Source organism: Herpailurus yagouaroundi, unplaced genomic scaffold (assembly GCF_014898765.1).
Source record: "Herpailurus yagouaroundi ecotype Mexico unplaced genomic scaffold, PumYag 182, whole genome shotgun sequence".
Taxonomy (NCBI): Eukaryota; Metazoa; Chordata; class Mammalia; order Carnivora; family Felidae; genus Herpailurus; species Herpailurus yagouaroundi.
In genome coordinates this window covers 9,902,556-9,923,511 of record NW_024412413.1, presented here as the reverse complement: position 1 = coordinate 9,923,511, position 20,956 = coordinate 9,902,556, and the positions used below count along the sequence as shown (strand labels likewise).

Genomic DNA, 20,956 nt, shown 5'->3' with positions numbered 1-20,956 from the left:
CTATTCAATAAAGTCTTTTCACTTTCTCTGGCTTGCATTTGATCTCTATCCTGCGCGAAGTCAAGGACCCCTTCGGCTGGTCCTGGGGGACCTTCCCTGGGTCCTCGGACTCAGCCTGCCTGTATCAAAACCAATGGTTATCCCAACAATGGGCATCTTTTCCCACGTCAAAGGAAGAAATTCTGCTGCAACAACATTCTTATGTTGGGGATCTTCCGCCACAACTTTTCTTAACCCTGGGGAGCCTGCTTCTGCGTACAACGAAGAGGCAAGGGACAGCAAATTGCACGTGTCCTTGTTACGATCACGTTTTCTGACGGAAAGGCGTTGACGTAATTCCTCGGTAATATTTTCTATACTGTTACTTCTTGAGCTGTTGAAGCCTACGCATGCCTTAGGCCCGTATTTTCCACTGGAAAAGCATCTTTAGTTTGTGGGACAGAATCATATGTTGAAACCTTTCACGGGGTTCTGCAAAGAGCATTTCGAATGGTGGGTGCTCTGCCCCCGGACAAGCGTGAGGATTGGGGGCTCTGGACTCACATGTAAACGAAGTTTTCCGGCAGCCAGTGACCCGGCTCCCTCGGTGCACACTCCATTGGCACGGGTAGACTAGGCTCTTCCTCCACCTACAGCAGGGACTCCTGGATTGCTTTTTCTAAGGGGGGCTGCTCCGGGTCTCCCCCCACTACAAACTTTCAACTCCGAGTCCTGTTCTGCGTGGTGTGGGCTTGTGGGTATGATCTCTGACAGCCTTCACTTACTGAGCCCTTCCTCTGAGCCAGGCGCAGAGCTAGATATCTACAACGGAACGCCGTTCACCTACAACTGTCCTGTGAGAACAATCGGTGTCCCTGTTTTACAGATGGTATCCAAACCTCACACAGGCTACATGATGGACCTAATTCATGCAGAGAGAGAGACAGAGCTTTGGTCTGTCCGACCTCAAAAATAGTTCACCTAACTGACATGCTCTGTAAGTGGTAACTGAGGTCCCAGAGGAGTCCTAGCCCATCTGCAAGTAATACTCCAAAGGGCATGGGTCACCTTTTGGTTTTTTGTTACAGCTACCATTAAAAAAAAAAAAAATTCAAAAAATATATATAAAAGAAAATTGCATAATTAACACCATTTATCCATTAGACTAACTTCAGTAGTTACCAACAGGTTAATCTTGATTCATTTATTACTCCCTTTGCATTCCCCATTCCCACCCCAAATGGGTTATTTTATTTATTTTTATTATTTTTTAAAAATGTTTATGTATTTTGAGAGAGAGAGAGAGAGGGAGCGCAAGCACGTACACGTGAGCTGGGGAGGGGCAGAGAGACAGAGAAAGCGCGCGTGCGAGAATCCCAAGCAGGCTCCGTGCTGTCAGCACAGAGCCCAACACGGGGCTCGATCTCACAACCACGAGATCATGACCTGAGCCGACATCAAGAGTCAGATTCTTAACTGATTGAGCCACCCAGACGGCCCCCAAATGGGTTATCTTGAAGCAAATCCCAGACACCGTGTAGTTGCATCCATCAACGCTTCATTATGGATCTCTTTCAGATGGGAGTCTTTTATTTTATTTTTTTTTTTAGTAAAAAAAAATTTTTTTAACGCTTATTTATGTTTGGGACAGAGAGAGACAGAACATGAACGGGGGAGGGGCAGAGAGAGAGGGAGCCACAGAATCGGAAGCAGGCTCCAGGCTCTGAGCCATCAGCCCAGAGCCCGACGCGGGGCTGGAACTCACAAACCGCGAGATCGTGACCTGAGCTGAAGTCGGACGCTTAACCGACTGTGCCACCCAGGCGCCCCTGATGGGAGTCTTTTAAAAACTAAGGTAACTGCAAAGCCACTGTAGTATTTCAAGGGAAAGGAACACACCAGGAGAAGGAATTCCTTAATATGTTCCTTTAGAACATAGATACCAAAGAGTTCATAGACTCTAAATGTGCAGCTCAAGGAGTTTTTGTGTACTGAGCCCACCCACAACCAGCACCCAGGTCAAGAAACAGACCACTGCCTGCTCCCCAGAGGCCCCCACAACCATATCCTACTCAGTCAGGCCCTACTTTCCCAGGGGTAGCCCTGCCCTGATGTCTGACAGCACAGATGTGTTTTGAGGCCACCATTTTCCTCTGTAGACAAAATTTTTAGAATCACTTCATGAAATGCCTTCTCCAACAAAAAATGGATATATTTAGCATTGAGATTGCTCACACACAATTACAAAGCTTCTCCTGTCTTAAAATATCTACACTACAATTCACCTGATAAGGATGCCTTTATCAGACAAGGATGTCCTTATATATCGCTGAAATAAATACACTGTAGATGTAATGTTCAATAAATGTAGTATGAGCCCTAAATTATTTTCGCCTTGCTAATGCCACAGCTAGGTGTGACTCTTTCTGGTCAATGGAATGAAAAATGGAATGAAAAATGGAAGGTTTGCATGGGACTCACAGGAGGGATGCATTTCTTCGGACTTAGCTTCCTTTTTACTGGCTGGAACGTGGACCTGTTGGCTGGAGCTCGAGCAGCTATATTAGACTATGAAGCTGAATCATGGGCGAAGGATTATGGAGAAATAAGGCAAAAGGGACTTGGGTCCCTGACACTGCAACCTGCCATATCTACTGGACTCCTTTTAAACAGTAGAAATAAATTTGTATCCTGTTTTAGCCACTATTTTGAGTTCTTTCGTCACTCGAAGCTAAGCCTTATTCTAAGTGGTCCAATTACCTACTGTGGGCTTGGCCCTGTAAACAGGCTTTATGTGCCTTATTTTACTTGATCGGTGCCACTCTCCAAAGTAGGAAATACTATCTTCATTTAACCAACAAAGAAACTGAATACATGTGACCGGCCCGACATCGCAGAGCCAGCAAATAAAAACCCTTCCATCCAGACCCTAGCCGCTGTCATTCCAAGGATCCCACCTTCAAGGATTGTTGCAACTGTTGGGAGAGACAGACATGTATGTTCTAAACAGGACATAACACCTGGTGCGTAGAAGTGGCTGAAAATCTGTTGCGACGATGAGTAAAGAAGAAACAAAGTATAGAAGAAACAAAGCATGTGGAACTAAAGTAACGAAGGCAGAAGCAAGGAGAGTCCTGGAGAGCGTTTCCGGGTCCCCTCGCTTCCAGATCCTGACCCTCTCCTCCCTCACCTGCAACTCCCATCTCTCCCCCTTCACACCGGCTTGTATCTTCCACTTTACATTTAAACAGCCCTATTACTCACCATCCAACCTTGCCCTTTTTGGTGCAGAATTTTGTTCCTTCTGCTTCTTAGTGGTCTCCTTCACCCCTGGGGGTCCACACCTTGCCCCTAAGGTCCCAGACTCTGGTGTCCGACTTCAGCCCTGCTAAGACCACCCTCTACCTAATCACCAAACTCGTCTCAGCCCCAGGCTTCTCCATCTGGCACGCCCACTGCTGATCACTGCTTCCCTTAACCCTTTCTTCCCTTGGCCTCATGGTTGGTGCATCTTGACATACAGGCTCTCCTTTCCTTCTGGCCACTCCTCCTCTGCCCCATATTTTGTCCTCCCCATATATGTGGTGGCCCTCTAAGGTTCTGTCCTTGACCTCGACTTCTGTAAAATGGGGATAAATAACTGTGTCTATCACACACACTATTTTACAGCCTGATTTTTTTTAACTACCTTTTTTTTTTTTTTTTTGAGAGAGAGAGAGAGAGAGAGAGAGAATCTTAAGCAGACTCCATGCTTAGTGCTGAGCCTGACACGGGGCTTGATCCCATGACCCTGGGATCATGATCTGAGCTGAAATCAAGAGTCAGACGTTCAACTGACTGAGCCACCCCACATCCTGATTTTTTTTTTTTTTTGGTCTCAATAATATGTTCTGACTATCCTTCCTTATGAAATAAGAGCATTAAATTCACAGTGCCATTTTTACTGGCTGCAGATATGCACATATGACAGCTTGTTAACCAATCATCTTCTGGTGAACATTTAGGCTGAACTGCATTTTTGTGGTTCTGGTGTTTACTGGGTTTTTTGTGAGTGTGCGTGGATCATGTTTTGAAACTAACGCCACTATATCACTTGGAATCTGAAGTAGTTACCTATGTGTTCATAGTTGTCTTTCTCTCCTATTATGGCAGATACAGATAGCTGCCTAGCCAACAGCCATTCTCTCTTTCTCTCCCTTGCTCCCTGAATCCAGTGTTATTTTGGGTAATGAAGTGCCCAGCGGGTCCTGCTCTGGTCCAGTCATGGACATCTAATTTCTCTTTGCCAGATGTTTCCTAAGCTTCCTTTGTGGCCAGGATGTCCCTGTGAAAGAGTTACGGGAGCGGGCGAAGAAGACACGAGAGGGAGAGACACAAGGAGCGAAAGCAGGTGATCTCTTCTTTACAGAGAAGTGCCAGCTATTAAATGGGGAGGGGATGGTGGAGGCGGAAGATGGCCCTTTTGCAAACCCAAATATAAGAACTGATTCGGGCAAAGACCATCCAGGGATGCTAAAACCACTGGGCGAAGATGTGGGGAGAACCTATTCATCCAGTCTCAAGGAATCACGTCGCTTATTACAGACTAACGACACAAAAATGGAGTCTACGGTGGAGAGGCCTGGCAGAGACCACGGGTCTGGCTGACCTGACACCGAGTGTCTCCTGGTGTTTTGCAGTGTGCATTCATAACATTGTCTATGAGGTGTTCTTGGCAAAAAGATCTTATCTGAATCCTATCAAGCACCTAGGATAGCCCCGATGTCCCATCTACAAGAAATATAGGATGGGGCGCCTGGGTGGGTTAAGCATCTGACTTCAGCCTAGGTCACCATCTCGCCATTTCTGAGTTCGAGCCCCACGTCGGGCTCTGGGCTGACAGCTCGGAGCCTGGAGCCTGCTTCTGATTCTGTGTCTCCCTCTCTCTCTCTGCCCTTCCCCCACTCAGGCTCTCTCTCTCTCTCTCTCTCTCTCTCTCAAAAATAAAATAAACATGAAAAAAAATTTTTTTAAGAAATAGAGGATATATTGGAATAAATGATACCCTGAAGGAATAATCAGTAAAATACAGAATGTGGCTTGAGTCTTTCAAAAAAATCTATGTCATAAGAAACTAATAATGTAATAATTGATTCAGGGAATAATAACAAAGCTGGAGGAAGAGCACCAGTATAGATTAAAAGACACCAAGGTGATATCACAAAAATTATAATTCCCAATCTTTGACTGGGAAGCAGTCAAAGTAGGACCAAAAAGGATATTCTGGGCACCACTGGGGAAATGAATTTGACCTAATTACTAGAGAGAGAAAGAAAATGTGGCAAAATGTGGAAAACTGGTAAACACAGTGAGGGCATACAATGTTCACTGCACTGTTCTTTTAACATTTCTGGAAGGTCTGGACATTTTCGAAAGAAATTAAAAATATTGCAAATGGCTGGAGGCACAGGAAAATATCCATCATGCGCTAAGCAGGAAAAAAAGTCTAAAAACTAGGTTGACAGATTGTCTAGACTGTAAACTAGATTCTTTAGAGATACACCTCTACGGACCCAGGAGAAAAGACTAGGTCTTTTTCTAGAAAAATGTTGGCCAGGTGCTTTTCCAGGTCTGTTTGTTTCTTCTCACTGAACATAAATGATGTTGTAGTTTAAGAAAAAAATAACTTTCAGGGAAAGATCCGGTCTCTGTTTTTCTGGGGTTTACATTCTAACCACAAGAAAGCTGAATGTGCTTAAGAGAGTCCCAGGGCTAGGGGCACCTGGTGGCTCAGTCGGTTAAGCATCCGACTCTAGATTCCGGCTCGGGTCATAATCTCACAGTTCGTGGGATCAGGCCTTGCGTTGGGCTCTGCGCTGACAGCTCGCAGCCTGCTCCTGCTTGGGATTCTCTCTCTCTCCCTTTCTGCCCCACCTCCCCACTCCCTCTCTCTCTCTCTCTCAAAATAAATAAACTTAAAAAAAAAGATAGTCCCAGGGCTAGGCCTCCAATTAAAACCTGCCACGTGTGACAATAGACAGGTGCTCAAACAATGCCCCTTCCCTAAAGCCCTTAAATACCTGAGGAAGTTTTCTTGTAGTGCCTTTAGGTATTCGTGAAAGTAACTCCATTCATTCCAGTGGAGCCAGTTCAGCACACGAAGGTTTTCCTTCCGCTTCTTCATGTTGATCAGGGTCAGTTCGATGACCTCGGCGTACGTCAGGATGGACTCAGTGGCTTCAGCCGTCAAGGAAACCGCCACATTGTCAGTTGGTATTATTGACTCTGAGCCTGATCAGCGGGATGGCCTCGTGCATGGCCGGGCCGGGAACGGGGGGTGGTGAGATGGCAGAGTGGGGAAAATGACCTGCTTCTGGACCAGACCACTGGAATCTGAGCAGGAAATGACTCCTGCTCTTTGACCATGGCCTACTTTGGAAGGCAAGAGGCTATCCTCCCCAATAAAGCCCTTCTCTCCTCCCGCTGATGGAAAGGCTAGGAAATGCTTTCTCGGGACTGCCATCTAAAATTCCCACTCTGTCTGGTGACAGATGGTAACTACACTTATTGTGGGAGGTGCTTCATAATGTATAGAATTGTCAAGTCACTGCGTCGCACACACGAAACTATTACAGTATTGTAAGTCAACTACACTTCAACGAAAAATAAACAAATAAATACAATTCTTACTCTATTGTCACAGTGGCCAAGAGGAAAGGATTCCAACTTTCCTTTCCTTTCCGTCCCAAGGGCTCATCCTCTATTTCATGTGTGTACGTTGAAAAATCCTCTGTGCCTCCCCCACCTCTGTGCCTCCCCCTCCCTCTCTACCCCTTCTGGATCCATCAGCATCTCACAAGTTTGGGATGCTCAAGTCAAGATAAGTCATTGTCTACGTCTCCATTTTCTCCTCTGTAAAATAGGGATAATCATTCCTACCTTAGATGATGTTAATAATAATTACGATAGTTATTACTTATTTAGAGTCAGCCATCTACCACATAATCCTGGTCACAGCTCTATTGGTTTGGTATGATTATCCCTATTTGAGGAAGGAGCTGATCAAGACATTGAGCTCAGAGGTTGAACTGTGCACACGAGGCCTTAAGGCCGGTGGCTTGCTGAGTTGGGACTCAGATCTGGGGCTATGTGTCCCCAGCCCAGGCTCCTTCCGCTGCATTCCACTGTCTACTGAGCAAAGAGGTGATACATGGGAAAGTGCTTTATGAATAATAAAGTGCTATGAAATGTGAGCTATTATTCTCTGCCTATAGGCACATAAATACACTTGGGGATATGAGCTCTACCGGGCAAGTGCTGCCCAGTCCATTCTGGAAGCTCTTCCTGCTGGGAAACGGTGTATTGACAGGTGACATTCAAGCACTTGTTACCTGCCAGGCACTATGGTAAGCCTTTATGGCTGTTGTGCCTGTATTCTGCATAACAGCCCTAGAAGGCGGGTGTCGTTATCCTATTTTATAGATGGAAAACAACAACAACAACAACAACAACAACAACAACAAAAACGAGGCTAAGAGAGAAGCTGAGCCCTGTCTAAGGTCACTCAGCTGGTCAACAGTTGGGTTGTTATCTTGAGTCCAGGTTTACCGGATTCCCTGTTCTGACCCCCTATGGCAAACTGCTTGCTAGGACTCAGGACACCAACATGTCACATCTGTTTTCTTAAGATCTGAGCCGGTTCCCCAATCTTTAAGATAAATGCCAACAGGGCCAGGGATTTGCTGATGAGCCTGGAGGAGGGGCGTGTGTGTGAGGAGGAGGTTAGAACAAACCTATACCCAAAATCCTGATCGATACACACTCTAGGGTCAGTGAGCCTCTGGGAGGCATTACTGAGCTGCAACATATGTTTGAACACCTAGTTAGCATTCACCCTGGTAGACAGGAAGAGATTTTGCACACAGGGAAATTTAACTTGCCCAGGATCCTACACAGCTAGCTCATGAGGCAGATTTGGAACTAAAATGACCCTTAGGCTCCTATCAATGGCTACCCTCGACGGGCACCTACTATGCGCCAAGCACTGTGCTCAGGGCTGGGTACCTCTCCACACCCTTGCTTCTGGGAGAAGCAGAGGCCTGGCGTAACGTGAGCCCTGCCCACTGGAGGAAAGGATATGGGATGCTCTTGGTTTTTTCCCTTCTGACTATCAACACGTCTTTGCCGTGCTGTTGCAGACTGGCGTGGTTCTGGAGGAAGTGCACAATCAGAGGGCTCTTCCCGTAAATGTTGAAGAAGTTCAAAGTCGGCTCGGGGCTTTTGCAGGCTGGGTAAGACTGAATAGGAAAGAGAGAGGGAAAAATAAGATATTGTCATTTTTACAGCCTGTATTAAGAAATGGAAAGGTACTCATCATATTCTTTGTCCAGTAACTCCAGTTTTAGGATGCCATCCTAAAGAAATTACACCAATTAAAGAAAAAAAGATTTAAGTACTAAATCAGATAGATATTTACAATGGCAAAAGATCAGAATAAACTGAGTGTTCAAGAAGATGTTGGTATCTCTACCCCAAGAAATAGTTATGCCACTATTAAAGTGTTTATCAAGAGTCAATACTAAGGAACTGTTTCATATCTGATTGTACATTAAAAAATCAAGATGCACCGGGGCACCTGGGTGGCTTTGTTGGTTAAGCGTCTGACGTCAGCTCAGGTCATGATCTCGCGGTTCATGAGTTTGAGCCCCACATCAGGCTCTGTGCTGACAGCTCAGAGCCTGGAGCCTGCTTGGGATTCTGTGCCTCCCTCTCTCTCTGCTCTTCCCCCTCTTGTGCTCTGTCTCTCTCTCAAAAAATAAATAAACATTAAAAAAAAAAAAAAAAAACCCAAGATGCAGGGTGCCTGGGTGGCTCAGTTAGCTGAGCATCTGACTCTCGATTTAGGTTCGGGTCATGATCTCAGGGTCGTGGGATTGAGCCCCGTGTCAGGCTCCACACTCAGTGCGGAGATTCTCTGCCCCTCTACTCTGCTTATGTGCTCTCTGTCTCTAAAATAAAATTTTTAAAAATCAAGAGGCAAAATTGGGTAGATGATATTATGTATTTTCTTTTTTTTTTTTAATGTCTATTTATTTATTTTAAAGAGTGCGAGTTGGGGAGAGGGGCAGAGGGAGAGAGAGAGAGACTCTCCAGCAGGTTCCATGCTCAGCACAGAGCCCGACACAGGACTTCAGCCCATGATGGTGGGATCATGATCTGAGGTGAAATCAAGAGTTGGACACTTAACCAACTGAGCCACCCAGGTGCCCCTGTATCTTTTCTATGAAATAAATCAGTTAAAAAAAAAAGATAGACGGGAGACTGGAAGCATAGTTACCAAAATGTTAACGATTCATTCGGCAAATATTTATTGGGTCCCTACCACGTGTATACACTGTTTTAGGTGCTGGGGATTCAGCTGAGAAGACAAATTCTAATGGAGCTTGCATTACAGTTGAGACAAAGACAATCAGCAAACCAACAAATAAAAGAATAACATGACATTATGGAATAATAAGTGCTTCAGATAAGGATCAAGCAGGTGGGGCGCTTGGCATGTGACTCTTGACCCTGGATCTCAGGGTTGTGGGTTCGAGGCCACACTGAGTATAGAGATTACTTAAAATCTTTAAAGAAAAAAAAGAGAAAAAAAGAAAAAAAAAAAAAGAAGTGGGGCAAAGGGTGGAGGGTGGTGGGAAGGGAGACGGGGGAGGAGAGGGATCTTTTCCATGAAGTGGTCGGTGGCGGGGGCAGGGGGGGTGCTGTGAAAAGGTAAGGAACCACAATCTTTTTGTAAGTGTGATAGAAGCCACCAGAAGGTTTGAGCTGGGGCTCAACGTAATCGGACTAATTTTTCTGCAGATCCCTAGGAGTGCAATGTAGAGAAACTCCTGCAGTGGGTGAGAGGGGATGTGAGGAGTGGTTAAGAGGTCTCTGCAGTGGTTGGGGGGTGTTGGGTTAAAGAAGTAATACATTTTATTTAAAGAAGGAGTTATAATTTAACTAAAAAACTCTGCCTCCTGCATAAGGGCTATGACGACGCCTGAGTGCACTCTTCTCTAAGCCTTTTTGGATTTGAATTGCTTCCTGAGATGTTTCTTCTGTCTATAACAGTCTCTGAACCTCGTCATTCGACATCTTGGGACAGAAAACTGATGGTGGTGGGAGCTGTCCCGTGCATAGTAGGAAGCTGGGCGGCATCCCTGGTTTCTAGATGCCAGTAGGATGCCATCTCCTCCTTTACTCCCAGCTGTGACAACTGGAAATGTCTTCAGGCAGGGGCCAAGTCTCCCAGGGGGCAAACTTGCCCCTCCCCAGCCCCTATGGAGAATCACTGTTCAACAGCAAGATCCCACTGGGATCACAGAAACTTGGGGCTAGTAAGGAAGCTGCACATCACTTAGCCCAAGACTCCTAAACCCTACGGCCTACGAGGGGGCAAGTCTGTGTTCACTGGTTTCCAGTGAAATGAGGGCAAGAAGGAAAAAAAAAATATTGCCGTAAATCTGACTTAAAGTGAGTGTATTCACTTTAAGGACGTTCTTTTATTCTGAGATTGCCTTTTCTGCTTTTTTGTATTAATAACCTTCCTTCTATGAAATGATGGTGATGGCAGATAAGCGGTCATTTTGCTTTAGTGAACTTATTTGGTGAAAAACAAATTGTTTCCCACAGTCTAGAAGATTCCAAAGTGGACCCAGGGTCCACTAATCTCATTCCCCATTTATCCTAAACTTGTTCTTTTGTCTGCCCAGAATCCACCCTCCTTTCCTGACAGCCCCCGATTCTTGCACTGGAGGGAGTTCACCTGCCCTCCACTGCCTTCAGGCTTGTGGGGACTTTAAGCCAAAAGTCTTGCTCCCCCAGGGTGCCTGGGTGGCTCAGTGGGTGAAGCATCTGACCGGCTCAGGTCATGATCGCTCAGTGCATGAGTTCGAGCCCCATTTTGGGCTCCGTGCTGACAGTGCAGAGCCTGGAGCCTGCTTCAAATTCTGTGTCTCCCTTTCTCTCTGCCCCTCCCCTGCTTGCTCTCTCTCTCTCTCTCTGTCTCTCAAAAATAAATAAACAATAAATAAACATTAAAAAATTGTTTTCAAAAATTATTTTAAAAAATTCTTGCTCCCCTGTGAAGGCCACTAGCAGGGCCATGGGTGGGGAGGGGTCTTCAGAGGTTTCACAGTTTCTTCCAGAGCCTGCCTCTCACCCACCCAGCTAGAACCAGGGCACGTGCAATAAGCTTGGTCAGTCAAAATTCCCGCTCCTGGGATTTTGAGTCTTGACTGGGGTAAACTGTAGACTGGAAACACTTCGGGGCTTACCCATTCCAGACATGTTACCTTGAAGAGATGGTTCAAGGGTTGGAAGGGCCATGATTCTTCTCCTGGTCCCTGGACTCACTTCAGACTTTCTAGCTACTCGATGTTCTTCTAGTCTTTGCTCACGGTGGCCAAGGCCGGATTTTGGCACTTATAAGCAAAGAATTCCAACGAATATACCTCCTTTTGATAATATTAGCAAAAGGGAATGGTCCATTTTTGCTTCCCTAACTCTGGAAACAAGGAACATATTACCCTCAGAAGCATCCAGTTCCAAGGTTGGTAAGGACCTGATTTCTCCTCGCAGGGAGGAGGCAGGGGAGGGGCCTTGGGTACTGAGACCTGGGGACGGGAGTGCGAAGGGCTGGTCCTAGCCACAGCACCGGGCAAAGGTGGGCCAGTGTGCAAGAGGAGAGAGGTTCTGAGACATCAGATCCAAGGGGCAGGGAGAAAGCAGAGTAGGGGCTAGGGTGAAGGGTTGGCATCAGAGACCTGGCAAGAGGAATGAGTTTCAAGAGGTCTGAGAGTCAGAGCTGGAACAAGCCCTGCGGATGGTCTGCTGCAGAGCCAGGGGGTAAAACTGGTTTAAAATGACAACTTGGACCCTGAGGAAGTTCTTTCTCACCCGAGATAAAAATCTGACTCTCTGTAATTCTAACCGATCTTCCTCCAGAACCACGTGTTATGGAATAGTCCTTAAAATATCTGAGGAGGGCCCTTGATCTTCTCTCATTGTTGCCTTCTCCAACCTAAACATCCTTAGTGTTTTCGATGACTCATGGACAGGGGCGCCTGGGTGGCTCAGTTGATTAAGCGTCTGTCTGACTTTGGCTTGGGTCACGATCTCACGGTTTCTGAGTTCAAGCCCCGCATCAGGCTCGCTGCTGTCAGCACAGAGCCTGCTTGGGATCCTCTGTCCCCCTCTCTCTGCTCCTCCCCCACTTGCACTCGTGCCTCTCTCTCTCTCTCTCTCAAAAAGAAAAGAGAGGAAAGTGGAGGGTGGGTCCAACTGGTGGGGCAACTAAAAGGTTTCTAAGAGCAACTCACTGTTCTTGGCCCCACTGTGATGAGGTCTCCCTTATTCTCACCTCTTTAAACTTAGTGATACCTTCTGTCTGCACGACACATACACAAGCCTGTGTGGGCGATTTTTCGAAAATGAAGGGAAGAGGGGGGTTGCGTATTTGGGCCCATGTGGTAGGTGCACAGCACATGCAGGACAGAAGAGGGGCTGGGTGCCAGTAAGCCCCCCAAGTTCACAGACATTTGGGGAGAGGACTGGGCTTCAAACAAATCCTGTAACAAATGCTTGAGCCGATCTTTGGCTAAATTCAAAGGAGCAGAGTGACCCCTGGTGACATTCGGTTATGTGAGTAACGTTTTTGTATTGTGAATAGGTGATCATATAAAAATATTGGGGAAAAATTGGGAGAATATCTCACATAATCGTAGAGTGATAAAGATCTTTCTTAATAAGAAATGAAATCAAGAAACCATAAAACCGGGGCGCCTGGGTGGCGCAGTCGGTTAAGCGTCCGACTTCAGCCAGGTCACGATCTCGCGGTTCGTGAGTTCGAGCCCCGCGTCGGGCTCTGGGCTGATGGCTCAGAGCCTGGAGCCTGTTTCCGATTCTGTGTCTCCCTCTCTCTCTGCCCCTCGCCCGTTCATGCTCTGTCTCTCTCTGTCCCAAAAATAAATAAACGTTGAAAAAAAAAAAAAACCCATAAAACAGAAGACCAATAAATATGGCTCTTAAAAAATTATAAGTTTCTCCCCCCAAATTACATTTTCTCACATAAAATACCATCATTAAAGTAAAAAGATTAAATAGTAAACATTTTTGCCAAACAGATGACAAAGAATTGAACTCCTACAAACGAATTATAAGCAAAAGACTAAGAACCTCAAAAGTTGTCCTATTTCTACTAAGAATAGAAAAAACAAAAACGGGGCAGCTGGGTAGCTCAGTCAGTTAAGCACATGACTTTGGCTCAGGTCATGATCTCACAGTTCATGGGTTTGAGCCCCACATCGGGCTCTGTGTTGACAGCTCAGAGCCTGGAGCCTGCTTTGGATTCTGTGTCCCCCTTGCTCTCTGCCCCTCCCCTGCTCACACTCTATCTCTCTCTCTCAAAAGTGAATAAATGTTAAAAAAAAAATTGGGGGGCATCTGGGTGGCTCAGTCAGTTAAGCGTCCAACTCCCGGTTTCAGCTCAGGTCATGGTTTCGCGTTTCGTGAGTTCGAGCTCTGCATCGGGTTCTATGGTGACAGTGCAGAGCCTGCTTGGGATTCCCTCTCTCTCCCTCTCTCTCTGTCCCTTCCCTGCTTGCTCTCTCTGTCTCTCTTGAAATGAATAAATAAACTTAAAAAAAATTTTTGAAACGTTAAAAAAAAAATTTTTTTTAAAGAAGTTAGACGCAGAGTTACCATATGACCCAACAATGCCACTCCTGGGTACATACCCGAGAGAACAGAAAAAATATGCACACACAAAAACTTGTATGTGAATGTTCATAGAAGCAGTGTTATTCATAGCAGCCAAACGATGGAAACAACCCACATGTCCATCTGCCAGTAGATGGATAAACACAGTGTGGTCTAGTCATACACGGCATGTTATTCAGCCATAAAAAGAAATTAAGTACTGATACCGCATGGATAAAGTTTGAAAACATTATGCTAAGTGACAGAAATTAGTGATACAAGGCCACCGATTGTATGATTCCATTTATACGAAATGTCCAGAAAAGGGAAATCTGTACAGGCAGAAAAGTAGATTGGTGGCTGAAGAGACTGGGGGGACAGGGGACCGGGGAGAGACTGCTAATGAGTATGCACCTTCTTTTTGGGGTGATAAAAGTGTTCTGGAATCAGAGAGTGGTCATGATCGCACAACTAAACTAAAGCCCACTAAATTGTACATTACAATGCTGAACTGTATCGTATATAAATTGTATCCTTTTGAAAATCTTGGTTCTACCACCTACTAGCCATTTGGCATGAAGTGAAATACTTAATATTTCTGAGCCTAAAATGGGGATAATAAGTAAAAACTACTTTTCATAGGGTTGTGTGAAGATTAAATGAGTCACTACATATGACGTGTTTAGAATGATGTTTGGCATACAGTAAGCACTCAATACATGTTGGCCATTATGTGTTAGGTTGAAAAAGCAAAGTGCAAAATAGTGTATATTCTATTGTGGTTTGTATATATTAAAAAAAAGGTTTGTATTCCTTGATATCCGCCCGATATTTCTGGAAGGATATATGGGAAAATAGTGTTTGCCTCTGGGTCAGGGGCATAGGGTCTGGCGTGAAAGAGAAATTTACTTTTTATTACGTGCCCTGCAACGCTGTTTGATTTGACCATGGGCAAAGAACAGGCAGCAGGTTACATCCAAGCTGTGCCTCAAGTGGTAGAATCACACGTTCGCTCCTCGGTCAGGAGTGTCCAGGGGCCCCCGTGAATAGCGTACTGAGCTGGCTCTCCTTTGGCACTTCCCTTCCCCTTGTCTCTGCCAGGCCATTGGCTCTCAGCTGCTTCCCATTCCTGTTAACATCTACCACCATCCACTCCACCCGCTTGGCCTCCCCTCCCCACCAAGCTGGGTCACAGAGTAGGACACGACTGTTGGTCACCCACCGCCAGCCCTGTCGGCAGGAAGGGCCATCACCACTGCTGGACTTTATTTTCCCCGTTTTATGGAAGGAGGTCAGAAACGTTGAGTCACCTGCTCAAGTAACACAGCTGAAAAGATTCAGCACCAAGATCTGAACCCATGTCCGTCTGTCTTTTCCATCATGCCCTGCCCTACTTCTCAGAACGTCACCGCTAAATGCTGAGGGGCAACAGGCAGTGGTAAAGTATGGAGAAATGAAGAAGGCTCTAGAACTGCAGGCTGAAGGTGCCACTGATGTAAACTACCGTCCGCAGAGGTTTGTGGGGAAGAGCTAGGGGCGGGGAGGAGAAGAGGAGAGAAAACACATTAATCCAGGGACTTTCGAGTTCGGGGGACTTTGCTAGTGGCAAAGCTCAGTGATTAACAGCTCAGGCTCACAGTCTGACAGATCCGTGTGCAACTCTTGGCTTTAACACTCATCGGCTTTGTGAATTTAGACAACGCTCTGAGCATCACTTTCCTCACTAATAAACTGAAGAAGACTAGGAAGAATTATCTCAGAGGACTGTGACAGTAAAATAAAATATACTGCGTGTACAGGTTTAGTTTAATGTCCAACATGTAGTAAATGTCCATTACATGTTAAATATCACTATCTCAGGTGAACCTCATAAGAGCGCCATGACCTAGGAATTACTGTCCCGTTTTCTAGGGTAGGGCAATGAGGCTCAGTGCTCTCTTCCCATTACACCAAGGCTCCTGAATTTCAAGCAGGTAATTTAAATCCCTGGAGAAATCCAGGTAAAAAGCTCAGTCAACGGGTACCTACCTCCACCAGGAATTACCCTTAGGAGATTTCCTGACTATATCACCCACGTCTGTAAGAAATACCCCCACTCTGACCCTGACATCTTCACAGGGCTGGCTTTTCTCCCCAGATCTCCTAGCCCCTCTGAAATCATCTCTACTATTAAATTTCCAATCATGTGCTCACCTGCTTGGGAAGCATATTCTCAAATTCTCTTGCTTCTGATATCCTCTTGACTTGTTTTGCAGCTTTCCTCAAGACCAGAGTCTGCCAGTGATTCTCTGTCAATATAGCGTTGGCAAAAAAAAAAAAAAAAAAAAAAAGGATCATTGGAGAGCATGTATGGCAGATCTCCGCTTCCTAATCGCATGAATTACCTGGGTGTATTCAGGTCATTGGGAAATAGTTCAGGTAAATTCATACAATCTCACTTGTACTTTAGCCAGATAGATACCTGCGGCCACACATTTGTCCCTCTACTTATCTGTCCATCCATCCATCCGTCCATCTATCCATCCAACAAACATCCACTGAGCATTTACTATGTGTTAGGTCCATGCACGGTGCTGGAAATAGACTATCTTCAAGCAACTCACAGCTTAGTGGGAAAAAAAAGACATGCAAATAACAAGTGTAACACCAACTCAGACGCCATGCATACAGTTCTCTCCAAGTTACACCATGGCCAGAGAATAAGGAAGGAGAGGGCTGATGGCTTTAAAAATGCTAAGCAGCGGGGTGCCTAGCTGGCTCAGTCAGTAGAGCATGCAATGTCTTGATCTGGGGGTTGTGAATTCAAGCCCCCCATTGGGTATAGAGCTAACTTTAAACAAACAAACGAACAAACAAATAAAATAAAATGCTAGTAGAATCAGGAAGGGTGTTGAGAATAAAAGACCCAACTCTTGCACAAAATTCTGGCTTTACTGTGGGAGAAGGTTGACACAGACCATCTTAAAGATGGGCAGAGAGAAACAACAGATCATCGATAAAGGGATAACAGAATGACTGCAGAGTTCTCGACAGTAACAACAGAAAGCAGAAGACAATGGAATCAAATCATCAAAGCATTTAGGTAGACTTGTGGACCCATAGGAACTATCTTCAAGAACAAAGGTGAAATAGGGGTGCCTGCATGGCTTGGTCAGTTAAACGACTGACTCTTGGTTTGGGCCCAGGTCATGATTTCACGGGTTCGTGAGTTCCAGCATCAGGCTCTACCAATGGCGTGGAGCCTGCTTGGGATTCTCTCTCTCTCCCTCTCCTGCCCTCCCACACATGTGCTCTCTCTCTCTCAAAATAAATAAATAAACTAAAAAAAAAAAAAAAAAGAACAGAGATGAAATAAAGACATTCATAGAAAAATAAAAACTAAGGGAACTTACCAAAATGCTTGTGATAAAGGAACTGCTAAAATTCTCTTTCTCATTCTCTCTTTCTCTCTAAATATCTATCTATCTGTCTACCTAATTTTTTTTCCAGGAAAAATGATCCCAGAAAGATGGTCTGAGCATCAGGAAGCAGGCAGATAAACTGACAGTTTAAGACCTAACAAAAATTACCTGCTATAATAAGCATAATATGTAATTTGTGAGGTTTTAAAATAGAACAGAACTAAAAACTCTAGACAAAATAGCATTTAAATCTGGACAGAAGAGATTGGAGTTAAATTTGTCCAAGTCCTTGCTTTGCTCGGGAAAGGAAGTGGGTTAAGATATTATTTAACTTTACATAAAGCTAAGTATGCATGAGAAAATTTCAAATGCACACAATAAAGCAAGGTTTCTCAATCTTAGTGTTACAGACATTTTAGCCAGATGATTCCTTGTTGTGGGGGATGTCTTGTGCATCGTAGGATGCTTAGCAGTATCCCTGATCTCTACCCACTAGATGCTAGTGGCAATCTCTCCCCAAGACATTTATGGCCCCAAATGTCTCCAGACATTGCTAAATGTCCCTTGGCGGGGGTGGGGAGTGGTTAGCCCTGTTTGAGATTCACTGCAATAAAGAATAATCTGTAATGAAGAACAGAGACAGAATACATAGCATCCAAACAATTAGAATAAAATGGAGTAAGAAAAAAAGAACCAAAAGAATTCTATCAGGATTCCCGTTCTGGTTAAGATAAAGTAAGCAGTCCCTACTCCATCTCCTACTAAATGCAACTAAAAACCCTGGGCATAACGCATGGGGTAGCTTTCTGAGGAAAAGTAGACGCTGGCAGGTGACTTGGAGAAGGAAACCAGAACTCAAAATAAGAACCATATGGCAGTGAATTTCCTGGATTTATTTTCTTCCTCTTAAATGTCCCAGCTCAAAGGCAACATGAATCCCAGAGCTGAGCATCAGGGGAAGGCAGAAAGAGATCTAACAGAAGCTCTCTGTTTGTGGTCATGATCTCCCCCCCCCCCCCCAGAAGAGTGGGGGAAATCCTGGATTCTTTTCTCTCCCACATGTGCATCTCGGCAAGCCCTCTTCCGGAAGCTTGCAAACCTGTATGGTAGTGACAGCAGGAGAAGTGGCAGCTGGATAGGTATCTAAAACTCTGAGGGACGGGAGTCCTTCTCTGGACCATGGATTTGTGGTTCAGAAAGTAGGAAGGGAATCTCTGTCACTTTTTTTTCTCCCTCTGTCTTCCCAGTTGGCCATGAAGGCAGACCCAGTCACAGGAAGTATGCAGAAGAGTGGAGAGATGGAAGTTCTAACTTTCTAGCAGAAGACCAGACAGGGGTGCCTTTGGAGCCAGTGTGGGAAAGAAGAGAGAGGTCAAGAAAGGAATCCCATAGGGGTACCTGAGTGGCTCATCGGGTAAGCTTAAGCGTCTGACTCTTGATTTTGGCTCAGGTCATGATCTCAGAGTTGGTGAGTTCAAGCCCAAGTCAACTCCATGCTGAGTGTGAGCCTGCTTGGGATTCTCTCTCTCCCTCTTCTGTGCCCCTCCCCCACTCACTCGTGTGTGTGTGTGTGTGTGTGTGTGTGTGTGTGTGTGTGCGCGCGCTCTCTCTCTCCCTTCTCAAAATAAACTGAAAAAAAATCTTTTTTAATGTTTATTTGTTTTTGAGAGGGAGGGAGGGAGATAGAGAGAGAGAGAGAGAGTGGGGAAGGGGCAGAGAGGGAGGGAGACACAGAATCTGAAGCAGGCTCCAGGCTCTGAGCTGTCAGCACAGAGCCCAACGTGGGGCTCAAACCCACGATTCGTGAGATCATGACCTGAGCCGAAGTCAGACACTTAACCAACTGAGCCACCCAGGCACCCCCAAAATAAACATTAAAAAAGTGGGGGAGCTAAAAGAAAAGAACTACCAACCCAGAATAACCAGAAAAAAATATCCTTCCAGAAAGAAGGTGAAATAGAGACATTCTCAGATGAAAGAAAACTAAGGGAATTCATTGCCAGCAGGCCTATTGGAAATGGATTACTGAAGGAAGGGTTTTTTTTTTCCTCAGATAGAAGGAAAATGGTATGAGAAGAAAACCTGGAAATTCAAGAATAATGGAAAAACAATATGGGATGCCTGGCTGGCTCAGTCAGAAGAGCCTGTGACTCTTGACCTTGGGGTTGTGAGTTCAAGCCCCACGTTGGGTGTAGAGATTACTTAAAAATAAAATAAAATAAAATAGAAAAGAATGGAAAAACAATAGAAATCATAAATATTTGGTTATGTACAGTAAATACGTGTTAAAAATAGTAAATATATAACGTAAATAGTATATAACGGTGGCTATACACAGTTAACATAGACTATTTCTCCTCTTACATTCTTCAAAATATGTGGGATGATCACTTTGGAGTATAGCTTGGCAGTTTCTCAAACTGTTAATCATATGACCCAGCAGTTCTACCCCTATGTTTACATACACCCGAGAGAAATGAAAACATACAGCCACACAAAGTCTTCTCTGTGGGTGTCCATACCGACATTCCTTATTTTATTATTTTTTTTAATTTTTTCAATGTCTATTTATTTTTGAGAGAGAGAGACAGAGCGTGACAGGACGAGGGGCAGAGAGAGAGGGAGACGCAGAATCCGAAGCAGGCTCCGGGCTCTGAGCTGTCAGCACAGAGCCCGACGCGGGGCTCGAACTCACGGACTGTGAGATCATGACCTGAGCTGAAGTTGGATGCTCAACCAGCTGAGCCACCCAGGTGCCCCCCAGCATTCTTTATGATAGCTGCAAAGTGGACAACCCAAACTGAATAAAAATTAAAAGACCATATCCAAAACATTTGTGAAATGCCTCCATGTGCAGAGGGAAATCTATAGCATTAAATATTCATGTTAGAAAAAAAGGTTTTCATTTTTATTCAGTTCAAAACATTTTCTTAAAAAAATTTTTTTTTAATGTTTATTTATTTTTGAGAGAAAGAGCAGGGGAGGGGCAGAGAGAGAGGGACACAGAATCTGACGCAGGTTCCAGGCTCTGAGCTGTCAGCATAGAGCCCGATGAGGGGCTTGAACCCACGGACCACAAGATCATGATTTGAGCTAAAGTCGGATGCTTAACCGACTGAGCCACCTGGGCACCCCCAAAATATTTTCTAATTCCCTTTAGTACTTCCTCTTTGACTCACAGGTGTTCATGAATTTGAATGTGCAGTTGACCCTTGAACAATGTGGGTTGGAACTGTACAAGTCCACTTATATGCAGATCTTTTGCAGGATAGTATATATACTTTAAATATATATATTTTCTCCACCTTATGATTTTCTTAATAGCATTGTCTTTTCTCTAGCCTACTTTATTATAAGAATACAGTATATAATACATATAACATGCAAAACGTGTTAATCAACTGTTTATGTTGTTGGTGAGACTTTAAGTTAACAGTAGGCTATTAGCAGTTACGTTTTGGGGGGAGTCAAAAGTTATACATGGATTTTTGACTGTGTGGCAAGATCATCGTCCCTAACCCGTGTCATTCAAGGGTCAACTGCATACTTATATTGAGGACTTGCAAAGTCTCCTACAAATATATTTTTTTAAATTTTTTAATGTTTCTTTATTTTGAGAGAGAGAGCATGCACAGAGAAGGGGCGGAGTGAGATGCAGACACAGAAACCGAAGCAGGCTCCAGGCTCCAAGCTGTCAGCACAGAGCCCAACATGGGGCTTGAACTCACGAACCAAGAGATCATGACCTGAGACACTTAACCCACTGAGCCACCCAGGCGCCCCTCTCCTACACATATTGACCTCTGTTTAGAACCTGGCTGTACCTCTCAATGAGTGGTTCCCAAGTTGTTCTTTTT

The 20,956-nt window shown here is 44.9% G+C and overlaps 1 protein-coding gene across 5 annotated transcripts in view; it reads right to left on the bottom strand.

Moving 5' to 3' along the window:
* Nucleotides 1-20,956, bottom strand: part of FAM227A (family with sequence similarity 227 member A) — a 75,770-nt gene that overhangs the window by 12,832 nt on the left and 41,982 nt on the right. For all 5 annotated transcript variants that reach the window (XM_040490822.1, XM_040490818.1, XM_040490820.1 and 2 more), the window contains 3 exons: nt 15,892-15,986; nt 8,098-8,255; nt 6,039-6,191 (listed from right to left, as the gene is read on the bottom strand). In XM_040490822.1, the coding sequence (XP_040346756.1) occupies nt 6,039-6,191; nt 8,098-8,255; nt 15,892-15,986 (406 nt within the window). The remainder of the gene's footprint in view (nt 1-6,038; nt 6,192-8,097; nt 8,256-15,891; nt 15,987-20,956) is intronic.